Source organism: Penicillium angulare (genome assembly GCF_028827245.1).
Source record: "Penicillium angulare strain IBT 27051 chromosome Unknown utg000004l_segment0_segment0, whole genome shotgun sequence".
Taxonomy (NCBI): Eukaryota; Fungi; Ascomycota; class Eurotiomycetes; order Eurotiales; family Aspergillaceae; genus Penicillium; species Penicillium angulare.
In genome coordinates, this window is record NW_026623163.1 from 6,842,823 (window position 1) to 6,870,087 (window position 27,265).

Genomic DNA, 27,265 nt, shown 5'->3' on the forward strand with positions numbered 1-27,265 from the left:
TGTACCCAGGGGGGCATAGTCTTCCAAGACTGCCCGGCAAGTTGGATTCAAAGTGATGCAGTCGAAAGCAATTCATTTCTGCCCAACGCGCCCGGTAACGGCGGCAGATAGGATGCAAGCCTGGCGCTGCGGGGAGGCAACAAAGTGACGAGGATCACGCTCGAAAAGGACCCGGCACTGGAGACACTACGGAGGACTTGACACACTCCTCGGGCAACTTTTTTTTGGCCCATTGACTCACACCAAAAGGCGGAAATGAAGTGGATGGAGTCGAGTCGTGTAGTCATCAAGACCCCACTCTCCGACACCGACACTTCAGCAAAGGTCGATCATCGTCGCCCACCACCGAAAAAAAAACAACAACACAAACCCATGTGAATAGGACAGCATGAAGTTGTCTATGTTGGTTAGCAGCAAGGGCGCACACAGTTGGAATGAGGTTTGAGTCATCATGCACCACGATGCATTGTGCAGGAGAAGATTCCGTAGCCTGAACTGAATATCGCAGGTTGTGGAACTTGGAGGGGATCAGGTGACGCCTCACTTTGGATTGATTCGTTTGCTTCTTCTTTTTTCCAGTTCGTTTATCGCATTATCTGATTGAACTACTTTCTACTTTGGAACTCGGGTCTTTGAACATGTGTCCAATAATGGACTCATCTGCGGTCTTACAGATCCTAATCCAGCGGGATGCAGCGCCACCTAAATCTACCATGTTGTTCTTGCCACGGGGCGGCCCGACGGTGTCCCATGGAAACCACCCGCTTGTCTTTCGTATGTCTATATACGCCGTACAACAACCTCAAACTAATTTGAAACCTCGCTATATTCTAAAATAGAGTCAATTGGCTTTCCAGCGCCCTAAGACAGACCGAGCATCCTTGTCATCCTTAGTCTGGCGTGGATGAAACCTAGTGGTGATGTTCTCGGCAGTCGCTAATTACTCGCAATAACTATAGCATACTCTCTGGTCGCAATGCATTTGTAACGTGTGCAATGGACAATCAGTCTAGTCCTATCTAAAACAGTCACGCCTAAGTATTTTGGGAAACTAGGTCGAGCATTCTCGGTCCCATGTTTTCTTTGCAGGATCCGCCATGCCTAACCACGTCAATTAGATCACTAAGGATCTAGTCTGTTGTACATCTACGTCTATTAATAACTGATTGCAATGTACCATAACCCCTTCTTCGTACCTTTGAATTAATCCATCACAATCAGTCTATATTGAAACCCAAGGAGAGGATCTAGTCTCCTTGGAGATTTCACGGGCGCTCGGGCAGCCGACATCTAGATGGAGCCCAATGTTGATCAACATAGAAGAAAACTAGGCATTGAATAATGGAAACGATAGTTAATACAAATCAATAAGACTTATCAGACTTTCACTTTCCCCCCAAAATGCTTATCATAAAGTTTCTAAATTCGGTCTCGATTGGATAATAGGTCCCTGGACCCTTTTCCCGGTGTATATGGGGGGTTAGAGGGGAAACAACAACAATCTCAAACCTCTCGCCAGTGTACATAAGTCCAACTAGCGCGTGCCACTACTGCAGATGACGAATCCCTCCGGTTCTAAAGCCTGCATGGCTCCGAATAACTGTGTAACCTCCAAATTCCCCCGCTTGATTCCTGATCTGCAGGCTATTGAGGGGTTCGTTTGCTGATATGAGGTGACATCAGTCCCATTGGTTGCCTTGCTCTGTAAGGTATACAAATTGTATGTACATGGAAGGTTTAAATCTCCTGTTTATTCCGTAGAGGAGCCACTATGAACCCAATTCTGAAGATCAACAAACATGAATCACATACAACGTACAAGGGGCATATTACGTATCTCATGGTTGAAAGACACAGCAGGCCTGAATTCTCGTCATAGTGGGTACATGATCAGGCTGAGACTGGTGCTTTGCCCTTCACATATCATAACTCTGTTCAGTCGGCTATACATTCTTTGGCGGGGTTTTAATCTGCCGATGTAGTGAACGACATCCTAAAAGCAGGGACGAACCTAGCAGACATCGAATTCATAAAACTGTAGCAATGTCGATCCTCTCTTCAATTGCAATAGGGTTCAAGCACGGCTGTTCAATTTCAATGAAAAAAAAAGTGATCCAATTTGAACAATGACAGTCATACATGGTTTTCATGATAATACATAATCCCGCGAACATCAATGCCGACTTGGAACTGATACCAAGGAAGCTCATAACTCATAATAGCAAAGCAATTGATCCACAAAAAGCCAATTGATAAACAGTCAAACCAGTAAAATCTCAATCCATGTCCTTTTTAACAAGAAAAACGGCGGAGATAATCATCCATCAGTTAGAGCCCAGCTCTCAAACGGATTCCAGGTTTTGCTCCTTAGGTGGCTTAGAGAACTCCTTCGAAAGCCTCGCCAACTTATTACCAGTATCACAACGGTTCATTCCATTAACCGAGTGAGACATAATACTTCCCTCATACCAAAGTCTTCTCCGTTCTTCCGCATCATCGATTTGCGAAACATGATCTACCCAATTCTTCTCATTGAATCCTCCACCCTCATTTATAGCGCCCATCTTATATCCCACACACCCAGCAAAGCAGCCCAAATCAGAACCGACGTCTTGTGTATCTTCATATCTGGCGACGCTGTCTTCTGCTGTACCCTCCTGGGTCATGCATTCATGTCGAGCTGACTGGTATTTGTTTGCGACATCTTGCACTTGGGCGAGATGGTTTGTAGAGACTCTCATTGACTCAGTTCCCGTAGATGGGGATGGAGTGGGCGTGCTGATCTTTGGAACTGTTAGTACTTGTAGATTCCATGTTAACTCGAAGGTTGGAGTACATACTTTAGCGCCTCTCATCGACTCTGTTCCAATGGATGAGGATGGGGTTGCCAATGGCATACTGATCTTGGTATTGTTAGATATTTGCAGATTGAATTTCAGGTCGATGAAGTAGTACATACTGTAGTGCCACAGAGCATGAGGAGCACAAACGATATGGATTGTAGAGTCAACATTGCGACGGTTTTTTATGGTAGTTTTTTGATTGTAAAGGCGGAAATGTCTTGAGGTTTTTTTTTTGAATAACTTGAATCGTATGAAGTATTGTGCTGTAGATGTAGAGCGAATTGATTGTCCAAAGTCAAGCGTACGAGGGAGATTAAATAGTAGATGCTGAGCTATTCGCAACACCCGGTCCCTTCGAAGGAGACGCTTTGTGAGGTCACAGTTATTTTACTCTCCCTAGATGATATTGCCTTAATCTTAACTTTGCATTCTTCTACGCCAAGCCTCCCCACACATTCTTCGCGAAGTCCTTCCTTCAAATGTTCCATTCTTAAATTTTCCATGACGCCAACTTTTGTTAATTGGTGCAACGAAAAATAACTTGATGTTTCGAGAAGGCCACTACACTGGTTCTATCATCAAATTTTCGATTGCAGGTACAATTACATCATGGATGCCAATAAAAAGTAACACCCGTGGACTTGGGCATCATAATTCATGGTGGCTGGGAAAGTGGTTTGGCTATGTAAACATGCAAACAAAACAGTAACCACATAGGACTTTCGCCACTCGTCCTATCTTGTGGTGAATTCTATCGAGTAGAGATATCCCCAGTAGAGGAACTCGAAACATCGTAGAATGTGGGCTCCATCATCTTGTCCGGGTCCTACTGTAGAGGATACTAACAATTTCAAATTGAGGGGTAAGATGAACCTTGTCTGTTGATGTATTTCCTTAGAAATGAAGGGGCTCGTAGTCTCGCACATCTTTCGAAGCCTTGGTAGATGGGGTTGAGTTTCATCGCATGATGCTGCGGGGCTTCGGTAGATGGACTCGGTGCCCCAGAAATGGGCCTGATGGGTCGTGCAGACAAGGTCTGATCATAAAACGCACCAGTGGATGCTCTTATACAAGTAAGGATAGAGATGGGTCATAGACTAGGTACTGTTTATAGAATATGTAAAATCTTGTCATACTCGAAGTCCGCGGCAGTGCACTATGGCATCAACACAGGTTGAACTGGGGTATTATTCAAGACGCAAGTAAAATATGAGGTTTCATCGCTCGAGAAACGCCAGGCCGAAACAGAAAGAAATGGCATCACCGCCAGGGAAAGAAAGGCAAACGAAGGAACGACTGTAGACAAAATATGAATATGGATGTACGATCGCATCAAACTTATGTGCGAGACCTGGAAAGTATCGATATTTATCATCATGAACATGGGCATCTTCCAAAGTAGTGCAAACAATAATGAGTGTCGAACGCCTAAAAATGCAGAATGCTGATCTTCTCATGGAGGATCACTTCATGTGCTCATCCATCTTGAGTCTCCATCGAGGGCCATAAATTTTCATAAAAAGAATGACGGAGCCGCTTGCAAAGCCGATTATCCCGAGGATAGTGAAGAGCCAGCCATTTCCAATGGCACCAATGAGCGGCGCTGTGATGAGTGATCCCACACAAGAAAATATGTTTCGAACAAAGTTGTTCAGGGCGACGCCGATGGAGGACTTCTTGGGCATAAACTCAGTGAGCATGGTGGTTACCATGCTAAAAATCAACATTGAGCCGATGCCAAAGAAGAAATTGGCAATCATCTATGATGGAGAGTTAGCATCGCCAGACATAAGCGAAATTAAATGGGCAAGGTATGGGCATACCGGAGCCAGCCAGAACACGCCCCTGTCCACCGCCCAACCGTACCAGATAAGAGCAGCAGGGTAGAGAAAAGCACCGAGCCAAGCGTTCTCGCGCATACGATCCTCCGGGTGGAAGATCAGTCTTCCTTTTTCGTCGTAGCGATTCGCTTTCTTTGCTTCACGCTGCATGATGCTATCCATCCATCGTCCACCAAAAACACTGGCTATGAAATAACCCAAGGAATTCGGGATATAGAGCAGGCCAATGACGATGGTGCTGAAGTTGTATGGCGGTTTACCAAACGTATCTTCGATACTGACATTCAACACAAAGAGAGAGCCGAATGCGATACTACCATAATATACACTCAACAGTACTGGAACATACTGCAAGTAAGAGACAATCTTGAGAGGATCGATGAAGCTAATCTTCAGGAACTTGAGCCACCTTGCTGTGGACTTTACCATTTGCTGAGTTGACACACGGCTCAGAGGTCGACTGATAGGATCGTTTTCATCTTCATCGACGGGAGGGAGAATGGGCTTTTGCACAGTCAATGTTTCCGGTAAGGCAAATATGATGAAGATAAGTATAAGAGCACCAAAGACTGCCGAGAACCATAGTGTGCTTCGCCAACCCCAACGTTGAGCCAATAGACCGCCAATGATGGGAGCCAGCAAAGGGCCACAAAGAGGACCAAGATAGAAAATACTCATTGCACGGCCACGTTCTTGGACATCCCACATGTCTGCGATAGTTCCTGCTCCGACGGCTTGGACAGACGCAGATGCGCCACCCATAAGCATTCGCATGACGATAAGCATCCCGATGGTGTTAGAGATGGCGGAGAGAACATTGAAAAGAACGAAGAGAAGGAATGAAGTTATGTAGACTGTCCGTCGACCGAGTCGTTCACTGAATGAGGACCACCACAGAGGGAAAATGGACATAGCAAGCATGTATAAAGAGATCGACAAGTTGGTTAAAGTGGGGGTCGTGTTCAGTTCCTTGGACACTTGGGAAAGCGAAGCTGTACGAGCATGACTCGTTATTTCTGGGCATGGCATACGATATGGTTTATGAAACTTACGAAAGAAGATTGAGCTTCCCAACGGAGCTAGAATCCCTGCTAATGCAACAATGAATGTGATAAACCACTTCATATCTCGAGAGTACGTCCTCGGATTTTCGATCTCCGCGACGAGAGTAAATTGACCGAGCAGTCCCCTTCGTCTCAATCGTGGAACCACAACTGGCGGGCCGAGTTCAGTGCTTTGGCGCGGTAAAGCAATTTGTGGTATTTCGGGGTCATGGTTCTTTTCGTGATCATCGTCGGTGATGCTGGAAATATGCGATGGAGCATGCGAGTAAGCATCCGAAAGATGTATTTCCGATTCAACCTCATGGTTCGTAGTAAATATTGGCTCATTGCTTTCCGCGGTACTAGGTGGTGGTATAATGGATTTGGCTGGTGAATTCCTCATATCGTCGCTCATTTTGAAGGAAATGGGTTATCAGATCACTTGCAAAGAAAATGATAACAGAACGAGATTCGGGCAGCCAAACTCTTTTTCTCAACAGAATACCCCAAGTGGGCATGGGATCGCCAATGAGGCAGACGACAGCCTTGTGTGCATGAAACAATTGTAACAATCTCCTGAAGATCGATAACAATAGAATGTTCCGAAACGCTATAGCGGGCGATCTGCAGCGTTGCAATGCTTTATCGCACTCGGCCTGGCAAATGAACGGGGTCCAATGCGGCTAGAATTATACCCAATGCAGTAGTGATAACGAGCAATACATGCTATGCCAAGACAATAGAATCTGATGGGATCGTCAAGGGTCCGGAAAACCGAATTCCCCAAGAGCCGAGCGATGTACCAACCAGACTCCATAGCGGGCAGGCGTGGATCCCGTGTTTTGGCAACTCGAGGACCAAAAAAGCAGGCACGAGTCTGGGCAGTATCCGGGGGCCATCTCGTTATAGAGATGATCGGCCAGGCACTATCCTTAGTTGATGCTCCAGGATGGAAAGGCAGAAGAATTTTCTTTGCCTCGCATTGCAGTTCTATGTCTCACTTGATAGGGGACAAGTGAAAACCTTCATCCAGCCTGTAGTATTCTAAGGAATCACGATCTTCGGGGATCATCACAGGGTCCACCATTAACATCACTTCTGTGACCGGGGCGGCCGACGGCGACCGGCACACACCATGTTACAGCACCTCCCCCTCCCTCTGCAGGACATTGATCGGGAAAGCGGAAAAGGCACCAGGCTGTCTGATTATTGCGCGGTGCTGAAGAACGGAACGGCGATTGCACCTAATAATATCACAGGTACAAATCCTGGCTTTCATTGTGACCCCCTTGGGTCAGGGATGAGAGGAACCAGTGATCGTCGAGCATGGCTGTGTTGCCTTCCCGCATAAACCTTGGGAGTGAGAAGACGGACAATTGCCGACGTGGAGGGAGTTAAAAGAAACCCCAGATTGAATAGAATGACATGGGATACAGCAGCGGATGAACTTCGAAGGTCGCGATAGACTCAGCTTGGCTTTTATAGATCTATAGTTCTGGCATTGCGTGATAGTGGAAACCCACTTCATCATTGATTGTCAGTGACATCTTGGCTCTACTAGCGGGCCGGCCACGCAGGGGTCACAGAATCAGGTAATTTTGATGCCTGATGTTGCCTGATTTTTCCATACATGGCTCTATCTTATATAGAACTCACAATATTGGAGCCGAAGTTCTCCAGAGCTTTGATGTAGTAAGCTATTAAGAAAAAGGTTCAAAGTTTTGGTTTTGGTTTGGTCTTGTGTTTTCTTTCTTTACTTTACTTCTTATTGAGCACGTGTAACATATACTATGCACTATGAATTGCATCATTAGCATCTGCATCAAAACAGACGGGCCAATGATTGCATAGGTCCCAAACAGCCTTTTTTACCTGCTACATAACATGTGATCAGCTCCTTCAAATTATCAGAACTGACATCAGAAGCTAGGAATTGCAAACTTGAAAATAGTAGATTTGCACGGTCGCTCATCTGCAAGGAGGTGCTTAATAAGCTAGTGATCGAGTCGCTATGAAGTGGCGTGGAAATGACGGTGAGCTCCTCAAACCCCCAGGACTTGAATCTTTCAGTTTAACACTCAATTGGAATCAGCTAACAGCATATTCCAAACCCTCTTCAAACCACAAAGATCACGATTCCCCTTGGTATAAACATTACCCGGTCTCTGCAATCGCCCGCTATAACCCCGCATTGGTAAACAAAACCATCCATAATGAGTGCCCAAACCCAACATGCCAAAGCTCGGCAGGAGATGCAGGCCGTAATGGCCCAATATAAGGGCGACAAATACGTCGAGGGCTGGGCTTCACTCTGGGACAAAGGTGACAACTTGCCCTGGGATGAGGGATTTCCCAACCCAGCATTGGAGGACACGTTGGCCCAGCAAACCGGCACCATTGGCAGCGCCATCGGGAAGGATGCACAGGGCCAATCTTACAGGCGTAAAGCCTTAGTTCCTGGATGTGGTAGAGGTGTCGATGTGCTCCTACTGGCTAGCTTTGGATTTGATACATATGGCGTGGAATATAGCTCTGCTGCTGTCGAAGCTTGCAAGAAAGAGGAGACAGAGAATCGCAGCTGGTACCGTGTGCGAGACCAGAATACTGGCCGGGGAAAGGTCACTTTTGTACAGGGTGACTTCTTCGATGATGCGTGGCTTGAGACCATTGGAGTGCCACGGAATGGATTCGATCTGGTCTATGACTATACTGTAAGTTGTTTCTTACTACCCAACCCCTTTCATACATATAATCCAGGGCTACCGATGTACCTGCATCATTCTTATCGAGGTCATTGTCTTTAATTGTCTTTGGTTCCCTTCGCTTACTACCAAACCGCGCTTGATTTATATTCTGACCGATTATCCAGTTCTTTTGTGCCTTGGACTCATCGCTTCGTCCCAAGTGGGCATTGCGCCACACCCAGCTTCTAGCTCCATCTCCCAGAGGTAACTTGATCTGCCTTGAGTTTCCCCGTCTCAAGGACCCCAAAGAAAATGGACCCCCATGGGCCTCACCCTCGGAGGCCTACGTGGAACACCTGAGCCACCCGGGTGAAGAGATCCCATATGTCAATGGTGTCGTCAAGCAGGATCCGCTGCGCGCACCAAGTCAATCCGGCCTTGAAAGAGTCGCCTACTGGCAGCCAGAGCGGACCCATGTCAAAGCCCAGGGTGAGAATGGCATCATCAATGACAGAGTTTCTATTTGGCGTCGACGTAACTAGATTTTTTGCTCTCTGCGCAAGGATTGAACTACCAAAAAATGTGAGATAAACACATAGAAAGGTAAGAGGAATTGAAATAAATAAGTAGGTCTTGAAACGGATTTGTGGATATTTTGTAATATTCTAGTTTCTATATCTGGGGACATGAATCGGCAGTCGGGTCGGTGTCATCAAGATTGTTTTGTAAGAGCGTTGTAGTGCTCGCCAAGTCCGTAGGAGTGTCTATAATACGCCAGCCAAATGACACGCTTGCGCTTTTCCTCCTCATCAAAGCTGTCCATGTCGCTCGCTTCGAACTTCTCCATTCGCCCATCACTCTGGACAACATTAATTTCCACACCGTAGGCTCGGGCTATCGCCTGCAATTCTAAATGCCCTCCCCACTCAGCAGTGAGCTTAATCTTCCGCGTATACACATCTAACGGCTCTTCCATAAAAGCTTCGAAATCGTCTTTGTTCTGATCGATAAAGTCCGCCGTCACGGCTCGGACGGCTCGATAGCCATCATGCTGTGGTGATGCAACGGTGTCAATGCGTGATTGTGTTGTAGGCTGGAGAACAATTCGGCTTGGGTCCGGCCGCAAGCCGAGTCCGGAATCGTCTAGCTGTTTGGCAACAGAGGAATAGAGACAATGTCCATCTGGGTTGACTTCTATTTCCTTCAGACCGAGCTTCTTGAATACAGCGTCCATCACTTCTTTCTCGTCGCCTCTATAATTTGTTTGGTTGGCGGCTTCTTCGGCTGCAGCTTCAGCCGCCGCAGCTTGCTCGGCTGCTCGACGAGCTAGGCGGGCCTTTTGACGGTTGGGCTTCTTTGTTTGAGTAGGTTGTTCTTCTGCTGGGTTGGGCGTTGGTTCTGCATCCTGAGGTGTCTTGTTCTCGTTCGATTCTATATCGGCGGGGGCTTCGTCATCCAGGTTGAGGTCTTCTAGGGCTTCCACTGGCTCAAGTGGTTCGCCATTTAGTTGTGCGATTTCTGTTTGGTGTCGCTCATTAAGCTCTCGTTGCATGCGCTCGCAATCATCATTGATGCCTCTGCGGGTCTTCTTCGTGGCGGACTTTTTCTTTTGAGTAATGCGGCCTTGCAAGTCTTTTTGTTCCTTGCGGTGCTTTGATAGTAGCTCGTCCATTGTGTTGTATATTCACCAGAGCCGGATCAGTAAATAAAAGGTGTAAATCGCGATAAAAATAACAGTCAACGCTGGAGTCAATGCAGCTACAACGCGCTGTAGGAATATCGCCCCGCGAAACCCTGATTTTGCTGCCCTAAGTGCTGTCCCGATTTGGACTAGTATGGATAGCCATGTGCTTAGTCATGCGATCATCGTGCCTCGGCTCATCCTCTCGGTCTCGGGTATGATGCAGTGTAATGAGGAGGAGCTTGGGGGAGTGATTAAATCTGATTCAAATCACGTTTGTTGGCTGCTAAAGTGCTATATTCACAATACTACAATGGATGCACAAAGTCTCTTCAATGTTGAGGTATGTCTGCCAAAGTTACGATGTCATTTCAGCTGCTAACTTGACCCAGGGCAAAGTGGTGCTGGTCACCGGCGGAGCCAAAGGTATCGGTCGCATGATCTCGGAGGGATATATTACCAACGGTGCCACCGTTTATATCGCTTCGCGAGATGCAAAGGCCGGTGAGAAGGCTGTTAGCGAGCTAAATGCGCTTGGCAAGGGCAAGGCACATGCTATCACTGCAGACTTCTACAAGTATGAAGACGTCAAGAAGCTGGCAGAGGAGCTTGGAAAGCGCGAAAGCAGTCAGTCAATCGAGTTATCTTGGTTTGCTTTTATCTGATACTTGGACCGATCGCTAACTAACTATCTCAATAATGATAGAACTCCATGTCCTGGTCAACAACTCCGGTTCTAACTGGGGCGCTCCCTACGACGAGTATCCTACCGCCGCCTTTACCCGTGTCCTTACCCTCAACCTTCACCGAGTCTTCGATATTACCCAGCTCGTGACCCCATTGTTGGAGAAAGCGGCCGCTCCGAATGATCCCGCCCGCATTATCAACATCGGAAGTGTGGATGGTCTCCGTGTTCCCTCGTTGGAGACGTTTGCCTACAGTACTAGCAAGGCTGGTCTGCACCACATGAGCCGGGTACTGGCAAATCACCTTGGAAGACGCAATATCACGTAAGGATGCTCTACTTCTTCCCCTTGCATATACTTTGTTTCATCATTCTCTCCACTGCAGTTCAATGCTAACCAACGTTTCCTTATCTAGCTCGAATTCCTTGGCCTGCGGTCCTTTCGAGAGTAAGATGATGGCCGCCACCCTCGAATCCATGGGTGATGTGATCAAGGATGGAGTACCACTGGGACGAATTGGAACACCACAGGATGTTGCCGGCGCTTGCTTGTTCTTGAGTAGCCGGGCGGGCGCGTATATCAACGGTGCAACTATCTCCGTGGACGGAGGTAGTTCAATCTCCGCCAAGCTTTAAGATGGTCGCTAAACGCGCCAGATGATCAAACACATCCTTGGGCTGTGTAAATAGATAGTTTGTAGATAATCCAATAGCGTGGTCTATTCTTATCCTTTCGCCCTATTTTTCACTCTTTTTACCTTTTTTCCCACCTTGGTCCCAACATTCCGGGGCCCCGATTGCGGAGTCCGGGGCAAATAATTGCATATCGATTTGGATTTGACATTCCGATGAGTGGCTAGCCACACTATTATTGCTTTTTTGTGAACCCCCTGTCCTAGTCCGGAATTGAGATACCATGACCAAAAAAAATCTCCAATGCTTTTTAGTAGTTTCTTATCAAATCCTGTATCCTAAATAAACACAACGTTGTGCTTTGATCTTTGTTCTGTGATCCGGTTTGACCTGTTATCACTGCTTATCGGAGGCGATTTCACTGTGGAGCGGCGACATCATCGCTCGAATGCCGTCATTCCGACCATCCCACTTCACACAACATATCTCAGATTTCAAACGGCTCCTCCACTTCATACATTCTTCATACTCTGTACACCGCATCCAATTGAAACTGAGACTACCTGAATCCGTCATCTAGGTTGCCCCTTTCTCACCTGCCTACAACCACAAATCCGAGCTGCTGCCAATCGCCTCTTCTACAAATAATCGGCAATTGTGTAGGAGTGCTCCCCGCTGCAGATCGATACGACAACGGCCCGCCTTTTCTTTTCCTTCTGGAAGCTTTACCCCGGGAAAGGAGCATAACAAAAGTGTAAAGAGTCGGTGTGGAAACACACACCAGCCTTGCGTTACGCACACACTCGGACACCTCAACTATTGTGTCTCTCCATTTCCCCCCTCTGCACGACCGGACCATGAGCTCGTCAAACGCCCCCCAACGGCAGGGCTCCATTGATCCTTTCTCAAACCCAGATGTCTACTATGGCAACGAGGAGTCTCTAGCGAGACTTCGTCGTGGACGCACCTTCTCGGCGGTAAGCAGCCACCATCGTCAACGCCCCGGACTTCCGGCTAATCTCATTTTATCTCAACTTCACAGAGCTTTAACCCCTACAGTGGAGAAGATATCAATGAGTTCCTGGGTACTTTGCCTTCGAGGCGAGGAAGTCAAGGTATGCTTTACAACGTGGATTCGTGAGTCCGGAGATCTGACCCCGCCTTGCAGATGAGGCAAGCCGCCCCCGCAAATTCTTTATCGACGTAGAGAAGACCCTCGCAGCTCTCCTAAAACAAGAGGATACCGACCAGAATATGCAAATCACAATCGAGGATCTTGGTCCAAAGGTGCGCTAAATGGCCCACTTATAGATCTACTGCTTGCTAACTCCACTAGGTGATTTCGGTCGGAACGGCAGCTTCATCTGGATTTAACCGAGTGGACGTGCGTGGCACATACATGCTTTCCAACTTGCTTCAGGAACTTACTATTGCGAAAGACTATGGTCGCAAGCACATCGAGCTCGATGAAGCCCGTCTCAGCGAAAACCCGGTATCCCGACTCTCACGATTAATCAAAAACGTGTTTTGGAAAGCTTTGACACGACGTATTGATGGATCAAATATTGAGATCGCTGGAAGAGACCCAAAGGATTGGACTGCGGACCCCAGACCACGCATCTACATTCCCCCAGGTGCCCCGGAGCAATTCGAATACTATTCTAAGATCGCTGAGGCCAACCCCAAATTGCGATTGGAAGTACTTCTGCTGGATGCCGATATTACCCCGGATTATGTTATGAAACTTGTAGAGAAGCCAGGCTTATTGGCACTCGACATGGAAAAGACGATCAACGAGACCACCCAGAAAGAAGATCTCCAAGGTGTTCCCTTCGTTGTACCAGGAGGTCGATTCAATGAGCTGTACGGATGGGATAGTTATATGGAATCTTTGGGCCTCCTTGTGAGCGACCGAGTTGATCTTGCCAAGGGCATGGTTACGAACTTCTGTTTCGAGATTAAGCATTACGGAAAGATTCTCAACGCCAACCGAACCTACTACCTGACTCGCTCTCAGCCTCCCTTCCTGACTGATATGGCACTTCGCGTCTATGAGCGCATCAAATTAGAGCCGGATTCCAAGGAGTTCCTTCGAAATGCAGCCCTTGCTGCTATCAAGGAATACCACAGTGTCTGGGCTTGTAAGCCACGTCTTGACCCAGCTACAGGGCTTTCGAGATACCGTCCTCAGGGATGGGGCGTGCCACCTGAGACTGAGCCTACTCATTTCACTCATATCCTCAACCCTTATGCTGAAAAGCACGGAATGACATTCCAGGAGTTTGTCAAGGCATACAATACTCGTCAGGTCGTCGAGCCTGAGTTGGATGAATATTTCTTGCATGACCGAGCAGTGCGTGAGTCTGGTCACGATACTAGCTACCGTCTTGAGCGAGTGTGCGCAAACTTAGCTACTGTCGATCTTAACTCACTGCTTTACAAGTATGAGGTTGATATTGCACGCATGATTCGAACCCACTTCAAGGACAAGTTGGATATCCCAGTTGAATTCAGAACAGCCCAAACTCAAAATGTTGAGTTTGAGACTTCCGCTGTCTGGGACCGTCGTGCTCGCAAGCGTAAGCAGAAGATGGATCAGCTCTGTTGGAGCGAAGAGAAAGGAATGTTCTTCGACTACGATACTGTGAAGAAGGAGCGCAAGGAGTATGAGACCGCAACTACCTTCTGGGCCATGTGGGCCGGTCTTGCGACACCAGCACAAGCTGCCGTTATGGTCTCCAAGGCTCTTCCTCGATTTGAGAACTTCGGTGGCCTTGTCTCGGGCACAGAAGAGTCTCGAGGCCCCGTCGGTTTGGAGCGACCGAACCGACAGTGGGATTACCCTTACGGCTGGGCACCCCAGCAGATGCTCGCTTGGACTGGATTCCTGCGCTACGGATACCAAGATGAAGCAGAGAGATTGGCATACAAGTGGCTGTACATGATTACAAAGGCATTTGTCGATTTCAATGGTGTTGTTGTGGAGAAGTATGATGTGACACGGCCGATTGATCCACACCGCGTGGATGCCGAGTATGGCAACCAAGGCACTGATTTCAAGGGTGCACCACGTGAAGGGTAAGTCGATTCTATGTATTCTTGAGCTTATCTGTGCTTTTTGCTAACACATCCCCGTATAGTTTCGGATGGGTCAACGCCAGCTACGTTTATGGGCTGGAGATCCTGAATGCGCACATGCGCCGTTCTCTGGGAACTATCACGCCATATGATACGTATAAGAAGGCAATTGATGCACAGAATGCCTTTTAACTGAGTAACAAATCTTAAGGGTTTTGTTTGTGGTCTTGGATACTTCATCAGAAGCCATTCGAACCCACCAAATGAAAGAGTGGAAGAAAGAAGGTGAACGGTATACACCTGGAAGTCAACTTGAACATAATTGACTGATATGGGCCACATGGCTGACCCATATTCAGCAAACATGAGACTTGGGTCGGGATCGTTAAGGAAGAAACGACAGGAGAACGATAGGTACTGGCAAAACTGGCACTGGCGGCATCCAGAGCAGGTGGGACATGTACAGAAAGCAGGTTGATACATTCATTCTATGCACTGGTTTATTGTCTATTGATTTAATTCCATCACGCTTCATAGGTCAAATTGGAAGTCGCATGAGTTTTTGGGAAAATATATAATCAAAAAAATGTGCATTCTTTCTTGGTTCCCGCAAGGTCATCATACTCATAAATCAATCGTGTAATGGAGTAGTTCCAGTAGGTACTACCTACCTAGAATTACCCACAGCCATGGAGACGATTCCAGCCTTTGAAGTTACCTTAGTAGTTCAAGTTGTTACAGCTGTACCCAAGCCCTTGAGACAATAATGGACCCAGGTACACCAAAATAACTTGAGCCTCAGGCTGTTCATAGATTTATCTTGGAGCCTTGAAAGACTGTGTACCAGACATGGATACCCACCGTCCAAATGTACAGATATATACATACTAGTATAAAAAAATCCCAAAATAAATTACCTGCTGCGGAAGATTACCAGTCATTGTTTCATAGTTATATTTACGTGATCTAAGTATCCAAGACTGTACTCTCGTCGTGCGGAGTCTCAGCCGTGTGGATCATTCCCCGCAATTTCAATATGAATCATTAGTATAGCCTGAAGTATAACGATATAGACACGGCACCCGCGAAAATAACCCGGGCCACTCGGCAACCCTTACATCTTCCCGGCCAACGTCCGAACGAACCAGCGATCCCTATCAAAATAAAACGCCATTATCGATTGCTCTGAAACTAGGGACGCGCCAACTCACTGGGTCGATATTATGATAGATTCTTCCTGGTTTTTCCGAGGCTGCTGTGCTTGTGGCGGGATACGCCTGGGGGCGGGGGGCAAGTGCTCGTTTGTGTAGAGCTGATGTATACAATGCCGTGGTTTGAATAAGATCAATACTATATACTATAGACATAGACATACAGAGTTTGCTTCTAATACTTAATATTGTCTAATTAAAATTTTGGTATCGCTTAATTCACAAATAAAGTATACGAACAAGCACTTGAAAAACATAGATAGATACTTCTTTACAGGTCTGGATGCAGCATAGACCCCTCGTTGATCCTAATGGACTAACGATAATCCTATTATGACATTACAGGGTCTAGGGCGTTCGAGCTTATCCATAGGTAGTAGGTAGAATGAGCAGAAAGAAGCCGAGGTCTAACGAAGACGGTTAGCCTGAGTCATTTATGAACACCCGATGCTTAAACCTCATTGGATGAGTATTAGGGATTGAAGGTCAGCTGGCTCCGGTCTGAATTCGTGGTGTTTTCAATCTTGGAAGCTGTTTCCAGTATTCAAGATTCATGGTAGATCATGGATACGTCGTGCGTGTCTGCGTTGCGGTATATACGGGGTACATAGTTTAGTGGGTGGGATATTCGTTCTTCCCTGGTTGCGGGTAAACGTTCATATTATGCACTGGGTGAAGATACGAATGGTGAGTGGTGCAGGTGTTTGGTGCGGATATCTATTTGTAACAGTCATGGTATTTTACATGTATATGTCAGGCGAATATACTCTGTTGGTGTCAGGCTATTGTGTAGAAGCCGTGTTCTTCATGGGTTACAGCAGACTGATGATCCAGATGGGTGGAGATACGCCGAATACCGGGGCAAAACGGACTGGTATGGATGACTCAGATTGATTATTGAGTTTGGATAGCTTCAGGTTTCACTGCAGGGGTCCAAAAAGGATAGAGTAAAAAGTTGATGGACTGGCTTTAGAGGTAATTTAAACCATACACTGTGACTCGATATCTATTTTATCTAATCTCAACGGGTCTTGGAAGTTGATATTCACATTCAGCTCCGTTGCCCAGATGCACGTGAAAAATACAGTGTATTGTAACGAGCGCGACGCACATGTTCGACGACGTCATGGCAGCTTGATCGTTCCGACACATTCGCGTGCACCTACGAAGCCACAGACGTTAATTTAGAGAATTTGAAAAAGGACGATAGGGCTCTTTAACTTCATTTATGAGATGCCGATAGTCAGTTTTGAACTTAGTTCAAGAGGGATGGTGTTGTGGTAAATATCTTTGTGAGAGTACATAGAAGTGAAATGGTCCATTAGGCCGAGGATCTCCAGCATCTGGATCCTCTCTCCCGAACCGCACCCGCAAACTCCGCCTTTCGGCGCGTATCTTTTGAGCAATGGCTCAAATTACTCATTGGACGTATGGTACTGAGCCTAGGCATTCTGTAATTGGACTCTGATGTCCCGGTCAGCCGAGCGTTTGCCGAACATTGGGCTGTGACGCATTCCAAAAGTAAATAAGTACCCTGTTCTCCCTTCTGGCTTGTGATCGGGATTTTTTCTTATTATACAGTGCTTCTTTCCTGTGCTTCTCACTTCTCTGAATCTCCTCTCTTTTCTGATTATATTCCTTTGCGACAACTTATATTGTCTATACTCTCATCCTAATCCCTAAGGCTAGCTGGATACCGGTGCGCCTCCATTGAATACATACCTGTCGCGTGCTCAGGATACATCTTTTTTTTAAAAAGAATCTCATCATTTCTCAAAGAACTCATCATGGGTTTGTTTGAAGACGAGGACCGCCAGTATGCGGCGGATGTCCAGGCTGTTCAGAACTGGTGGAAGGATGACCGCTGGCGCTTCACCAAGCGACCCTTTACTGCGGAGCAGATTGTGGCAAAGCGCGGCAACTTGACAATTGATTACCCATCCAATGTGCAAGCTAAGAAGCTTTGGGGAATTCTTGAGGGAAACTGGAAGGTATGAGGGAAAATCACCGAATTTCCATGGTATAGCTTGACTTGGTTGCTAACATGTGAAATTTGAATGAACAGAACAAGCAAGCTAGCTACACCTACGGCTGCCTCGAGCCCACCATGATCACCCAGATGTCCAAATTCCTTGACACAATTTATGTCTCCGGCTGGCAGAGTTCCTCCACAGCCTCGTCAACCGACGAGCCTTCTCCTGATCTGGCAGATTACCCTATGGTATGTTCCAGCCGAAAATCGCATTATAGATCGCTATACTCACGATAATCTTGCTTTGATAGGACACTGTTCCCCGCAAGGTCAACCAATTGTTCATGGCACAGCTTTTCCACGACAGGAAACAGCGTGAGGAGCGCCTCACTACCCCCAAGGCGCAACGTTCCAATGTGGCAAATGTTGACTACCTGCGTCCCATCATTGCCGATGCTGATACCGGTCACGGTGGTCTCACTGCTGTTATGAAGTTGACCAAGCTGTTCGTCGAGCGCGGTGCTGCTGGTATTCACATTGAGGATCAGGTTCCCGGAACCAAGAAGTGTGGCCACATGGCCGGTAAAGTGCTGGTCCCTATCAGCGAACACATCAACCGTCTGGTAGCCATCCGTGCCCAGGCCGATATCATGGGCTCCGATCTCCTGGCCATTGCCCGTACCGACTCCGAGGCTGCCACTCTCATTCTCTCTACAATTGACCAACGTGATCACGCCTTCGTCGTAGGCTCCACCAACCCCAACCTCCAACCATTGGTTGACCTGATGGTTGCCGCCGAGCAAGCCGGCAAGAACGGCGACGCTCTCCAGGCTATTGAGGACCAATGGACCGCCCAGGCTGGTCTTAAGCTCTTCGACCAAGCTGTTATTGACACCATCAATGCTGGAACCAATGGAAACAAGCAAGCGCTCATCGACCAGTACCTCAAGGCTGCCAAGGGCAAGAGCAACACTGAGGCTCGTGCCATTGCCAAGGGTATCACCGGCGTTGATATCTACTTCAACTGGGACGCTCCTCGCACCCGTGAGGGCTACTACCGCTACCAGGGTGGTACCGAGTGTGCTATCAACCGCGCTATTGCCTACGCTCCATTCGCCGACCTCATCTGGATGGAGAGCAAGCTGCCAGACTACAAGCAGGCTAAGCAATTTGCCGACGGCGTGCACGCCGTGTGGCCTGAGCAGAAGCTCGCATACAACCTCTCCCCCTCGTTCAACTGGAAGAAGGCCATGCCCCGTGACGAGCAGGAGACTTACATCAAGCGTCTCGGTGAGCTGGGCTACTGCTGGCAATTTATCACTCTCGCTGGTTTGCACACTACCGCGCTCATCTCTCACCAGTTCGCCAAGGCATTTGCCACCAATGGTATGCGAGCTTATGGCGAGCTGGTTCAAGAGCCAGAGATGGAACAGGGTGTTGATGTCGTCACCCACCAAAAATGGAGTGGTGCCAACTATGTTGATAACTTGCTCAAGATGGTCTCGGGTGGTGTGAGTAGCACTGCTGCCATGGGCAAGGGTGTGACCGAGGACCAATTCAAGAACTAAGTTCTGGGTTTGTTGAATTGTATAGCTGATGGACTATGTTTGGCGTTGACATCTTAATTCGTCGTTTTTTGTTTCTTTTCTTTTTTCTCTGTATATCCTGGACATGATCCCCGTCGACAGACCTTGCAGAAGGACTGTCAAGTATCATTGCATTTTCATTTCTTTTATTTTTCTGCTGTCAAAATGAGTCCATGAAAGTTAATTTCCAATGAATGAGACTATGTTGTCCCGACCCCGATTCCCTTACCCTATCTGGCCTGCTAAAAAATTTGCCAAGTGACTGCAGTCACGTTGCAAGTCTGAAATAGTCTTTAGCGCTAAATCTGCATGCCGAATCAGGGATTCTTTAATACGCTCAAGTGGGGCAGGTAGCTAGCTAGTGGCGTGAAGCCGCGGTTAGAGCACAGGTGGAGTGGCCACTTAGTAATTTCAATCTTGCTAGTTTTTCCTGCAGAAAATAGCTGGCAGAGGGGATGAAGGCATGGAAAGATGAAAAGATGGAAAGAGATTGCGAGAATTATACTTTTTTAAAGCCATGAGGCTGTAATAATGCTGTGTAACCTGCCAAATAACACTAAAGAGTAGCGAAAGGGCCAGACCAAAACAGCAAAATGGGTCCGGGATCGACAGTCGGTTCAAGTAACAGCGCCGAGCGCATGTGGCTGCGGAGAAGTTAAGGACTGCTTAAATAGTACCCGAACACCTCCACTCCCCGTGGTACGAGAACTTTGACACTGAAGGGTTTTAATTCTACTCCTTTTATTTTATTTTATTCATCCTGAACATCCGTCGCAATGGGTGTCGCAATCCCCGAACTGCACTTCACCCCGATCGAGGACATCCCCGCTCGCGTGTCTACCGCCCGCAAAGCTTTCCTCGAGCACAAGACTCGCGATGTCGAGTTCCGCCTGGTGCAGTTGCGCAAGCTCTACTGGGCGTGAGTTTACTCTCAGACCTTTAGTTTATGAGGTTGAAGCTAATTATGTACTTGTTTTATTTTAGCATCAAGGACAATGAGGAGGAGATCGCCGAAGCCCTCGCCCAGGATTTGAACAAGCCCCGATTCGAGACTGAGCTCGCAGAATACGGATGGATGCTTAATGACATTGTTTACTTCACTCGCAATCTGCATAAGTTCGTGAAGGATGAGAAGGCCCAGGACATCGACCTCACCTTCAAGTTTATGAGCCCCAAGATCAGGAAGGATCCCTTGGGTTGTGTGTTGGTGATTGGGTATGTGGCGACACAATCGAGTTCGTTCGGGGTCCGAGAATCAACAAGCTGACATTTATCTCTTCCATACAGTGCCTTCAACTTCCCGTTCCAATTGACTCTTGGCCCCGTTATTGGTGCCATCGCCGCGGGAAACACCGTTATTATCAAGCCCAGCGAAAATGCTCCCCGCAGCGCCGCTATGATGCAGAAAATCTGCGAAGCCAGTTTAGATCCCTCCTGCTACACCGTCGTCCAGGGTGGTATCCCTGAAACACAAGCTTTGCTGGCTGAGCGCTGGGATAAGATTTTTTTCACCGGTGGCGCCAATGTTGGTCGCATCATCGCCAAGGCCGCTGCGCCTACCTTGACTCCCGTTGTACTTGAGCTGGGAGGTATCAACCCTGCTATTATCTCTAAGACTGCAAACCCGCGATTGGTAGCTCGCCGTATGCTCTGGGCCAAGGCTCTGAATGCTGGTCAGATCTGTACCTCGCAGAACTATCTGCTTGTGGACAAGACAATTGTGCCCCAGGTTATAGATGAATTCAAGAAGGCGTATAATGAGTTCTACCCCAAGGGCGCGAAGAACTCTACCGACTTTTCGCGCATTGTCAACGATGCAAGCTTCCAGCGCCTTAAGGGTATGTTGGATAACACTAAGGGCAAGATCATGATGGGTGGTACCATGGATGAGAAAGAGCGCTTTATCGACATTACAGTCGTTCAGGTAGACTCCGTTGAGGACTCTATGTGCACCCAGGAGAGCTTTGGCCCATTCATTCCTATTCTTCCTGTAGAGAACTTGGATGAGGCTATTAACCTTTCAAATGGTGTTCAAAGCACCCCGCTTGGTATTTACCCCTTCGGCTCAAAGGCTGATGTAGAGAAGAGTATGTATACTCCTTGAACACCCCGTTCCTTTCACAAATACTAACATGCTCTAGTTCTTTCCCGTACTCGCTCTGGCGGTGTTGCCATCAATGATGCCGCTTTACATATCCCAACTCTCCCCTTCGGTGGCGTCGGCGAGAGTGGCAACGGCGCATACCGCGGACGTGCCAGTTTCGACGTCTGGGTGCACCGTCGCCCTATCACCTCTAGCCCCAGCTGGCTCGAATCCATACTTGCCATCCGTTACCCGCCATATGATGGCAAGATCAAGACCCTCAGGGCTGCAAACACCTTAACCCCCGACTTTGATCGCAATGGCCAAAAGCTGACCCTCGGCTGGTTGCGCTACTTCCTGACCCTGGGTGGTGGCTCCACTAAAGCTGGTGCTGGTCGTGCTGCTGTTGTTGCTGCCAGTGAGTAAATACCCTTTCTTTGAGTTCTCTGTCTATCTACAATATGGCATTTAGCTTGTTATATTTCCCATGTTTGTTTATTTTGGTTCTTCCCGTCATTTTCTCATCATCTTTCCGTTTGCCAGACGAAGGAGACGACAAATGAGACTGGAGCCCTTTCCGGTCAAATTTAAGTCGCCACCTGAATCTTCTAATCGGCTGGACTATGACAATCCAGCGTGCACTGTATACCCTACCGAGGCACCAGCTTCATGTACTTTTTCTCAGATAGCGGGTTTCCGCATATCTGTCTACTTACACATCCTTTGTTCTTTCCTTTGTTCTCCCCCTGTTCACCTGATACACTTGATACCCCTTAAAAAGCAACTAAGTACACCTAAAAATGCTTAATTTTAATTGAGAAATTCCCCTTTTTTCTCTCAATCACTACCATGAATGAAGCTGTTTCTAACCCAACTCGTCTGTAGTTGCCTACTTCGTTTTCCAGCTTCTGGAGCGCCGATCATCAAAACTATGAGCCATGAAATTGGGGTTAGGTTATTTCTTCGGTTATTCCATTTTTGACTAGCTTCCTTTTTGTTTGCCAAAACCAGCTCTAGCGAATTCATTTTTGGTCATGGACCTGCTGATCTTCAATTAAAAATCGGTATTCAAGTAGGATCTGCAGTAAATTGTACATTCAAGGATAAGGGCATTGCTTAACCATCCTTCGGTAGATACTGTAGTGGATCTGACCCGGAGAATTATGGGTATTCTAGTTGGATTAGATTCTCGTCCATCATGGGGATCTCTTGGTGATGTGACCCGGATGTCCTGCCAAGGTTCTAGTTCTGGGGACTATACATAGCGTTCAGTGGGGAAACTTTCAAAACTAATACTTGCACATGTGGTCATATACATGTATTAGCCTTCAAGACTATCCATATCGTTTTATAGATATTATAAACTTAGACATACATGTATCGTAGAATAGTAGGATTAAAGCTCCATTTAGCAAAGTTGCCTACTTACTCTTCCAATATTGAAACCTTAGAAGTACGTGTCCCTATCATCGTTATTCATTTATTTTTGAACCACGAAGTCGAAGATTTATGCTATGACCTCCATTATGAAGCCCCTCCAAACAGATATTACACGCTTTATGATTTGGTTCATTATTCACATTCATTGGACATGCCGAAAATTTCTCTTTATTGCTTAAACACGTCTCTCCACACCGCGTCGACTCACGCATAAATATTTCACCCCCTTATATGGCTTCACGCTCTCGCCGAGACCACGACTGCGCCGATGATCAATATTCAACCCGTCCACCTTGATACCAGAGGGTAGCCAGCCCCGTACTGAGAAAGAAACCGTGGCTGAGTTTGGCATTAGGTTCGCGTTGATCTGGACTTTGGTTCTGCGGGGTACAGGGCGGGATGCAGATGATGGTGCAAAGAATGATGGGAGCTTCGATGAATTATGTGAAAGAGTTTGTGATTGAGGTTGCGAGGAAAGCGTTGGGGTATGGGGGTTGGAGGGATTTGGAGAAGGAGAAGCAGAAGCCTTCACTTGCTCCTCTGCGCCACCTTCCCCTTGGCCATCGCCCGTATCTTCAATAAGCGTAGCGGCATCAGCAGCAGCAGATTTGGATGACTTTTTACTTGACTTCTTCTTCTTTTTCTTCTTCTTTGTAGGGTCGGATGACCGGGTCTTGCGGGATTTGCTGGTGGAAGGATTATCGTAAGAGGCAGGGTCTTCGTAATAGCCCTGTAGAAGGTTTGTGTCGGTATCTTCGTCGGCTTCTTCGAGACTGTCAACATCCTCGTCTGCCGAAGGCCAGCCTGCGACAGTACAGCGTAAAGTTGCAGTGCCTGAAATCGATCCAGCATCACGACCTGTTGGGACTCGCCATTCAAGCAGTCCAGTCCCGTGAGAGTACTGCGCATCACCACGACTGGCCTGCATGTCCGTAATGTGCCGTACAGATTTGGAAATCGGGATACTGACAACCACCTCTTCCAAGACCGGCCCTGTAGCGTTACTACCGCCGCCAAGGAATGAAGGTGTAGATGTTCCTGATCCACCTCGTGAGGGGGCTGGTCGAGAAGATGAGGTTTGGCCAGGGAAGTCAGTGTTGAGTATTAATCGAACTTCGAATTCCGATCCAGTTGTACCCAGCGACTTCCGAATATCTACAATGGCAGGAAGGAACAGTTTCTCCATATGGCTGGGCGGTTCGTCAAGATCCGGATCGATTGGGAGCAGATCGACTTCATATCCGGCCAGAATAAATCGACCGTCTGGAGGCACAAAGCTCAGCTCTCCAGGTCGATCACGCCAGCGAGCAAGGCGAACACATGGGTGGAAAACGGGCAATTCGATCTTGCGGGCGAGGGCCTGTTGGCCGCCGGGAGCCGATAATGACAAGAGAAGGTCGGGGACGCCAGATATCTTGGCTGTGAATGCGATCGTGCCAGATACCAGCGCAGAGAGTAATCGTCCTGAAGGTGCCATTGTCACAGAAAGAGATTCAACGATATCAACATAAAGCTCGTTAGACGTGTGCCGTACCCCGGGTCGTCGCCAAGGAATCGCCGGACCTTGAGCTGCACTGGCAGCGGCTAGTGACTGTTTTAGAGGGTTACTTGTAGTTTGTGCAGAAGTTCTAAGCATTTCCAATTAGTCAGAACTAAACCTAGTTTGCGAGGCGAAATAGGAAGACTCACCCAGGCACACTTATTCCCCCGAGAAGCTTACCCATCCACCCTGGGACCTCAACAACCTCTTGCAGAGAGTTGGGTTCGGTATTGCATACTATTCCACCATCACATATTTCATGTAGTAACTGGGCGACCACATTGTAGTTTCCCTGGATTTTGGTAGAGAGAAGCGGAGCGCCAACGAAATCCTCCAGTATATCAACCACACGATGCAGGAACTCTAACACCAACAGTGGCTCTGTATCGACTTCAGAGACCGCAAGAAACAGTAGATTCGACTGTACTATTGAGAATACTGTGACCGGTGGGTTGGCACTGGGGATATATAGCAAAGAAGGGCGAGGGGCAGGATGAGCGAGGTAGAGGGGTAGGAGGGTTGCGGCCGAAGGCGGGCGTGCTCTGTATACATGTTCGACGAGAGGGGCACTGGAATGATTTGTTAGGACAATCGCACCAGTCATCCATAGGGAAACTCACTTTTGCTCGTCAAATATGTAGACAGCATCGATCTCGCCGCTCATGATGGCTGTTGTTGAGGTAAGAGGGTCTCGGTGTTGTATAGCTCACCATCAAGCTTTGGGTTCTGCCGGGGACTCCCGCCCTGGATTACTTTCTGGCTGCTCGCGATTCCCTCCCCAGACTACACTTCAGACTACACTTGTGCGCTTTAATCGGCGCTTTGAAATTGATATCATCATCTGCTCTCTGTCCCACGAAGAAACTAGAACTTTCTTTGCACTTCCATCATGGCTCCACAGACAGATACCCGCAACTGGGACATCCAACAAAAAGACCCCAAACAGGTGTTGGCGGAGGAGAAATATGACGACTGTCTATCCTGCAGAGTGACAGGTTCGTACTTTCTAGACTTGGCCCCTCCTTTATGAAGTGAACATCGGATGAACCAAGAATTATGATTTACTAATCTAAATGAATAGGCTCGGCTGCATTTATCGGCCTGGGCGTCTACAGCTACTATACCGGCATGAGCAACCTCCGAAAACAAGAAAAGATTATCATGCAAGGGCCAAGCAGATACAAGATGGGCTCAAGGCAACTTGGAATTGCTAGCATTTCGGCCACTTTGATTGGCATGGGACTGTGGCGCGCATTTAACTGAGCAGTGCAACTCTCCATTTATGTTTTGAAATGTGCATAGTCGGGAGTGTATGATAAAGTCTAGGGAATGTTCAGAAGGTCGAGTTTGGGGTATTTGTAAGATATTTATTTGATTTACTATCATGGCTCCATGAAAGCTGCCAGCGCTGGGTATCACCATACATGAGTCCTCTATATGCTGTAGAACAAACTGAAGGAAATCGACTAGGGGATTAAAACAACGAAAAGGAAAGCCATGAAAGGCGAAAATGCGGCGAACCCATGCAATATAGCTCTCCTACCCAGTATGCACCCGAAAAAAAAGAAACCCAACCCCAAGAACTAAAGGTCACCCAAGTGCTGCGTGACTATCAGAAAGGAAAATCGTCACTTCGTCAACCTCATACGGCCCAGGCAGAGTAAGCCCGCTTATGTGAAACGGCCTCGTTTGCCCCCTCCAAACATGTCTCGACCGCTTGCTAGTCCGGATAAATCGAAGAAGTCGGGCACTGTAAATTTTCGCTTTGACCCCAAGCTAGCGGGCGACTCACGTGTGGGAAAACGGGGAGTTGGGCGGTTGAGATTGTTGTGGCGGTGTTGTTGGCGGGAGTTTCGAGGCATGACAGAGACGCTGACGGGAGCACCATCCTGCGAAGGTGAGGTCGAGTTGTCCGACGATTGCATATCCATATCAAGTTCCTGGAGTTGAGGGAAGGTTGGTCCGGCGGTAAATGTAAACACAGTCGGAGCCCCCAAAGTACTTTCTTGGGGTTGAGGTGCGGAGTTGGTGGGTTCTGAACGAGGTGTAGGGGTCGGCTGCGCAGCGGGGGTAGAAGCCGGAGTTGGACGAGAAGTAGAATCAGGTTCTTTGCGAGAGGTTACGGGGGTAGAGCTTCGATCACGTTTATCTGAGTCGACACGTTCCTCCTCATCGCCGCTCTGGGATCCAGTTCCATCAAATTTCTCTGTCGCCCACTGTCTGACCCTCCACCCCTCTCCATCACCGACGCCTAAGTTCTCACGATCAAGGAAATGAAGGAGATCCTCCAGAGCTTCTTGGTAGCCTGCCTGTCTAGCCTGGGCCTGTTCGCAAACTGCATTCTTGTAGAGATTGGTTACAGATAGAGCGGCGGCCTTGAATGACTGCAAAAGCTGCTCAGGTGGCTGAGGACGCGGGGTTGAGCTCGGCAGGGAAGTGTTGAGAGAGCGCATAGAATCCATGACGTGGCGTATAATTGAGAATTGCTGTGGCTAGTAGCTAGTTCGGTACGGGGGAAATGTGTGGCCCGGTTGGCCCAGTGTGGTGTGGTGTGATGTATCGGTATCGGGTCACAGGCTAGCGGGTGGTGTTGGGAAGTTATGACCGTCAAACAAAGGAAATGGAAGTCGACGGAAGGGTTTGTTCACTCAAAGGATTCCACGGAAGCAAAAAGGTTAAAGCCCAGGGGCCTTCGTGAATGTTCCCAAGCTCTATGATCTAGCGGAGGACAAATATACAGAGGGGGGAACTAGCGAGTACCTTTGCTGCAGATGATGATCGGCTACGCTTTTTGCACTGACCCGGTAACGTGACCCCACTTTGGCGGATAATACTTGCTCCTCGCCGAAGCTGACTGAAGTTGATTATATAAGTCCGTCAACCAATAAGCGCGTACAATGCGCCCGCGCTTTCCCATTTGCTTCTTCAGCGCGACTAGACGGCGT

The 27,265-nt window shown here is 47.8% G+C and overlaps 11 protein-coding genes across 11 annotated transcripts; 6 read left to right on the forward strand and 5 right to left on the reverse strand.

Annotated features, from left to right (window-relative positions):
* Positions 1-2,342: 2,342 nt before the first annotated feature.
* Positions 2,343-2,957, reverse strand: N7478_006454 (pheromone/general odorant binding protein; the record flags this gene model as incomplete). Its single annotated transcript, XM_056922668.1, has 2 exons — positions 2,343-2,783; positions 2,841-2,957. The coding sequence occupies 2 exons, from the start codon at positions 2,955-2,957 to the stop codon at positions 2,343-2,345; spliced, it is 558 nt and encodes a 185-aa protein (XP_056780705.1).
* A 1,349-nt stretch (positions 2,958-4,306) lies between these two features.
* Positions 4,307-6,142, reverse strand: N7478_006455 (MFS transporter; the record flags this gene model as incomplete). Its single annotated transcript, XM_056922669.1, has 3 exons — positions 4,307-4,603; positions 4,667-5,676; positions 5,737-6,142. 3 exons carry the CDS (start codon positions 6,140-6,142, stop codon positions 4,307-4,309), a joined length of 1,713 nt encoding a protein of 570 aa, XP_056780706.1.
* A 1,798-nt stretch (positions 6,143-7,940) lies between these two features.
* N7478_006456 (putative thiol methyltransferase) lies at positions 7,941-8,953 on the forward strand (the record flags this gene model as incomplete). The annotated part of the gene is made up of 2 exons (XM_056922670.1): positions 7,941-8,438; positions 8,597-8,953. 2 exons carry the CDS (start codon positions 7,941-7,943, stop codon positions 8,951-8,953), a joined length of 855 nt encoding a protein of 284 aa, XP_056780707.1.
* A 170-nt stretch (positions 8,954-9,123) lies between these two features.
* On the reverse strand, positions 9,124-10,083 carry N7478_006457 (deubiquitinase OTU2; the record flags this gene model as incomplete). Its single annotated transcript, XM_056922671.1, has 1 exon — positions 9,124-10,083. One exon carries the CDS (start codon positions 10,081-10,083, stop codon positions 9,124-9,126), a length of 960 nt encoding a protein of 319 aa, XP_056780708.1.
* A 322-nt stretch (positions 10,084-10,405) lies between these two features.
* N7478_006458 (short chain dehydrogenase/reductase family) lies at positions 10,406-11,413 on the forward strand (the record flags this gene model as incomplete). The annotated part of the gene is made up of 4 exons (XM_056922672.1): positions 10,406-10,435; positions 10,485-10,719; positions 10,799-11,102; positions 11,194-11,413. 4 exons carry the CDS (start codon positions 10,406-10,408, stop codon positions 11,411-11,413), a joined length of 789 nt encoding a protein of 262 aa, XP_056780709.1.
* Positions 11,414-12,267: 854 nt separating this feature from the next.
* On the forward strand, positions 12,268-14,680 carry N7478_006459 (alpha,alpha-trehalase; the record flags this gene model as incomplete). The annotated part of the gene is made up of 5 exons (XM_056922673.1): positions 12,268-12,387; positions 12,453-12,525; positions 12,579-12,697; positions 12,747-14,488; positions 14,551-14,680. 5 exons carry the CDS (start codon positions 12,268-12,270, stop codon positions 14,678-14,680), a joined length of 2,184 nt encoding a protein of 727 aa, XP_056780710.1.
* Positions 14,681-17,486: 2,806 nt separating this feature from the next.
* N7478_006460 (isocitrate lyase 1) lies at positions 17,487-19,239 on the forward strand (the record flags this gene model as incomplete). Its single annotated transcript, XM_056922674.1, has 3 exons — positions 17,487-17,690; positions 17,765-17,920; positions 17,983-19,239. 3 exons carry the CDS (start codon positions 17,487-17,489, stop codon positions 19,237-19,239), a joined length of 1,617 nt encoding a protein of 538 aa, XP_056780711.1.
* Positions 19,240-20,033: 794 nt separating this feature from the next.
* N7478_006461 (hexadecenal dehydrogenase) lies at positions 20,034-21,766 on the forward strand (the record flags this gene model as incomplete). Its single annotated transcript, XM_056922675.1, has 4 exons — positions 20,034-20,176; positions 20,242-20,472; positions 20,545-21,344; positions 21,399-21,766. 4 exons carry the CDS (start codon positions 20,034-20,036, stop codon positions 21,764-21,766), a joined length of 1,542 nt encoding a protein of 513 aa, XP_056780712.1.
* A 1,189-nt stretch (positions 21,767-22,955) lies between these two features.
* On the reverse strand, positions 22,956-24,984 carry N7478_006462 (putative AP-3 adaptor complex subunit mu; the record flags this gene model as incomplete). Its single annotated transcript, XM_056922676.1, has 3 exons — positions 22,956-24,408; positions 24,470-24,889; positions 24,941-24,984. 3 exons carry the CDS (start codon positions 24,982-24,984, stop codon positions 22,956-22,958), a joined length of 1,917 nt encoding a protein of 638 aa, XP_056780713.1.
* A 225-nt stretch (positions 24,985-25,209) lies between these two features.
* Positions 25,210-25,583, forward strand: N7478_006463 (uncharacterized protein; the record flags this gene model as incomplete). The annotated part of the gene is made up of 2 exons (XM_056922677.1): positions 25,210-25,315; positions 25,402-25,583. 2 exons carry the CDS (start codon positions 25,210-25,212, stop codon positions 25,581-25,583), a joined length of 288 nt encoding a protein of 95 aa, XP_056780714.1.
* A 407-nt stretch (positions 25,584-25,990) lies between these two features.
* N7478_006464 (uncharacterized protein) lies at positions 25,991-26,782 on the reverse strand (the record flags this gene model as incomplete). The annotated part of the gene is made up of 1 exon (XM_056922678.1): positions 25,991-26,782. The coding sequence occupies one exon, from the start codon at positions 26,780-26,782 to the stop codon at positions 25,991-25,993; it is 792 nt and encodes a 263-aa protein (XP_056780715.1).
* Between the last annotated feature and the right edge of the window lie 483 nt (positions 26,783-27,265).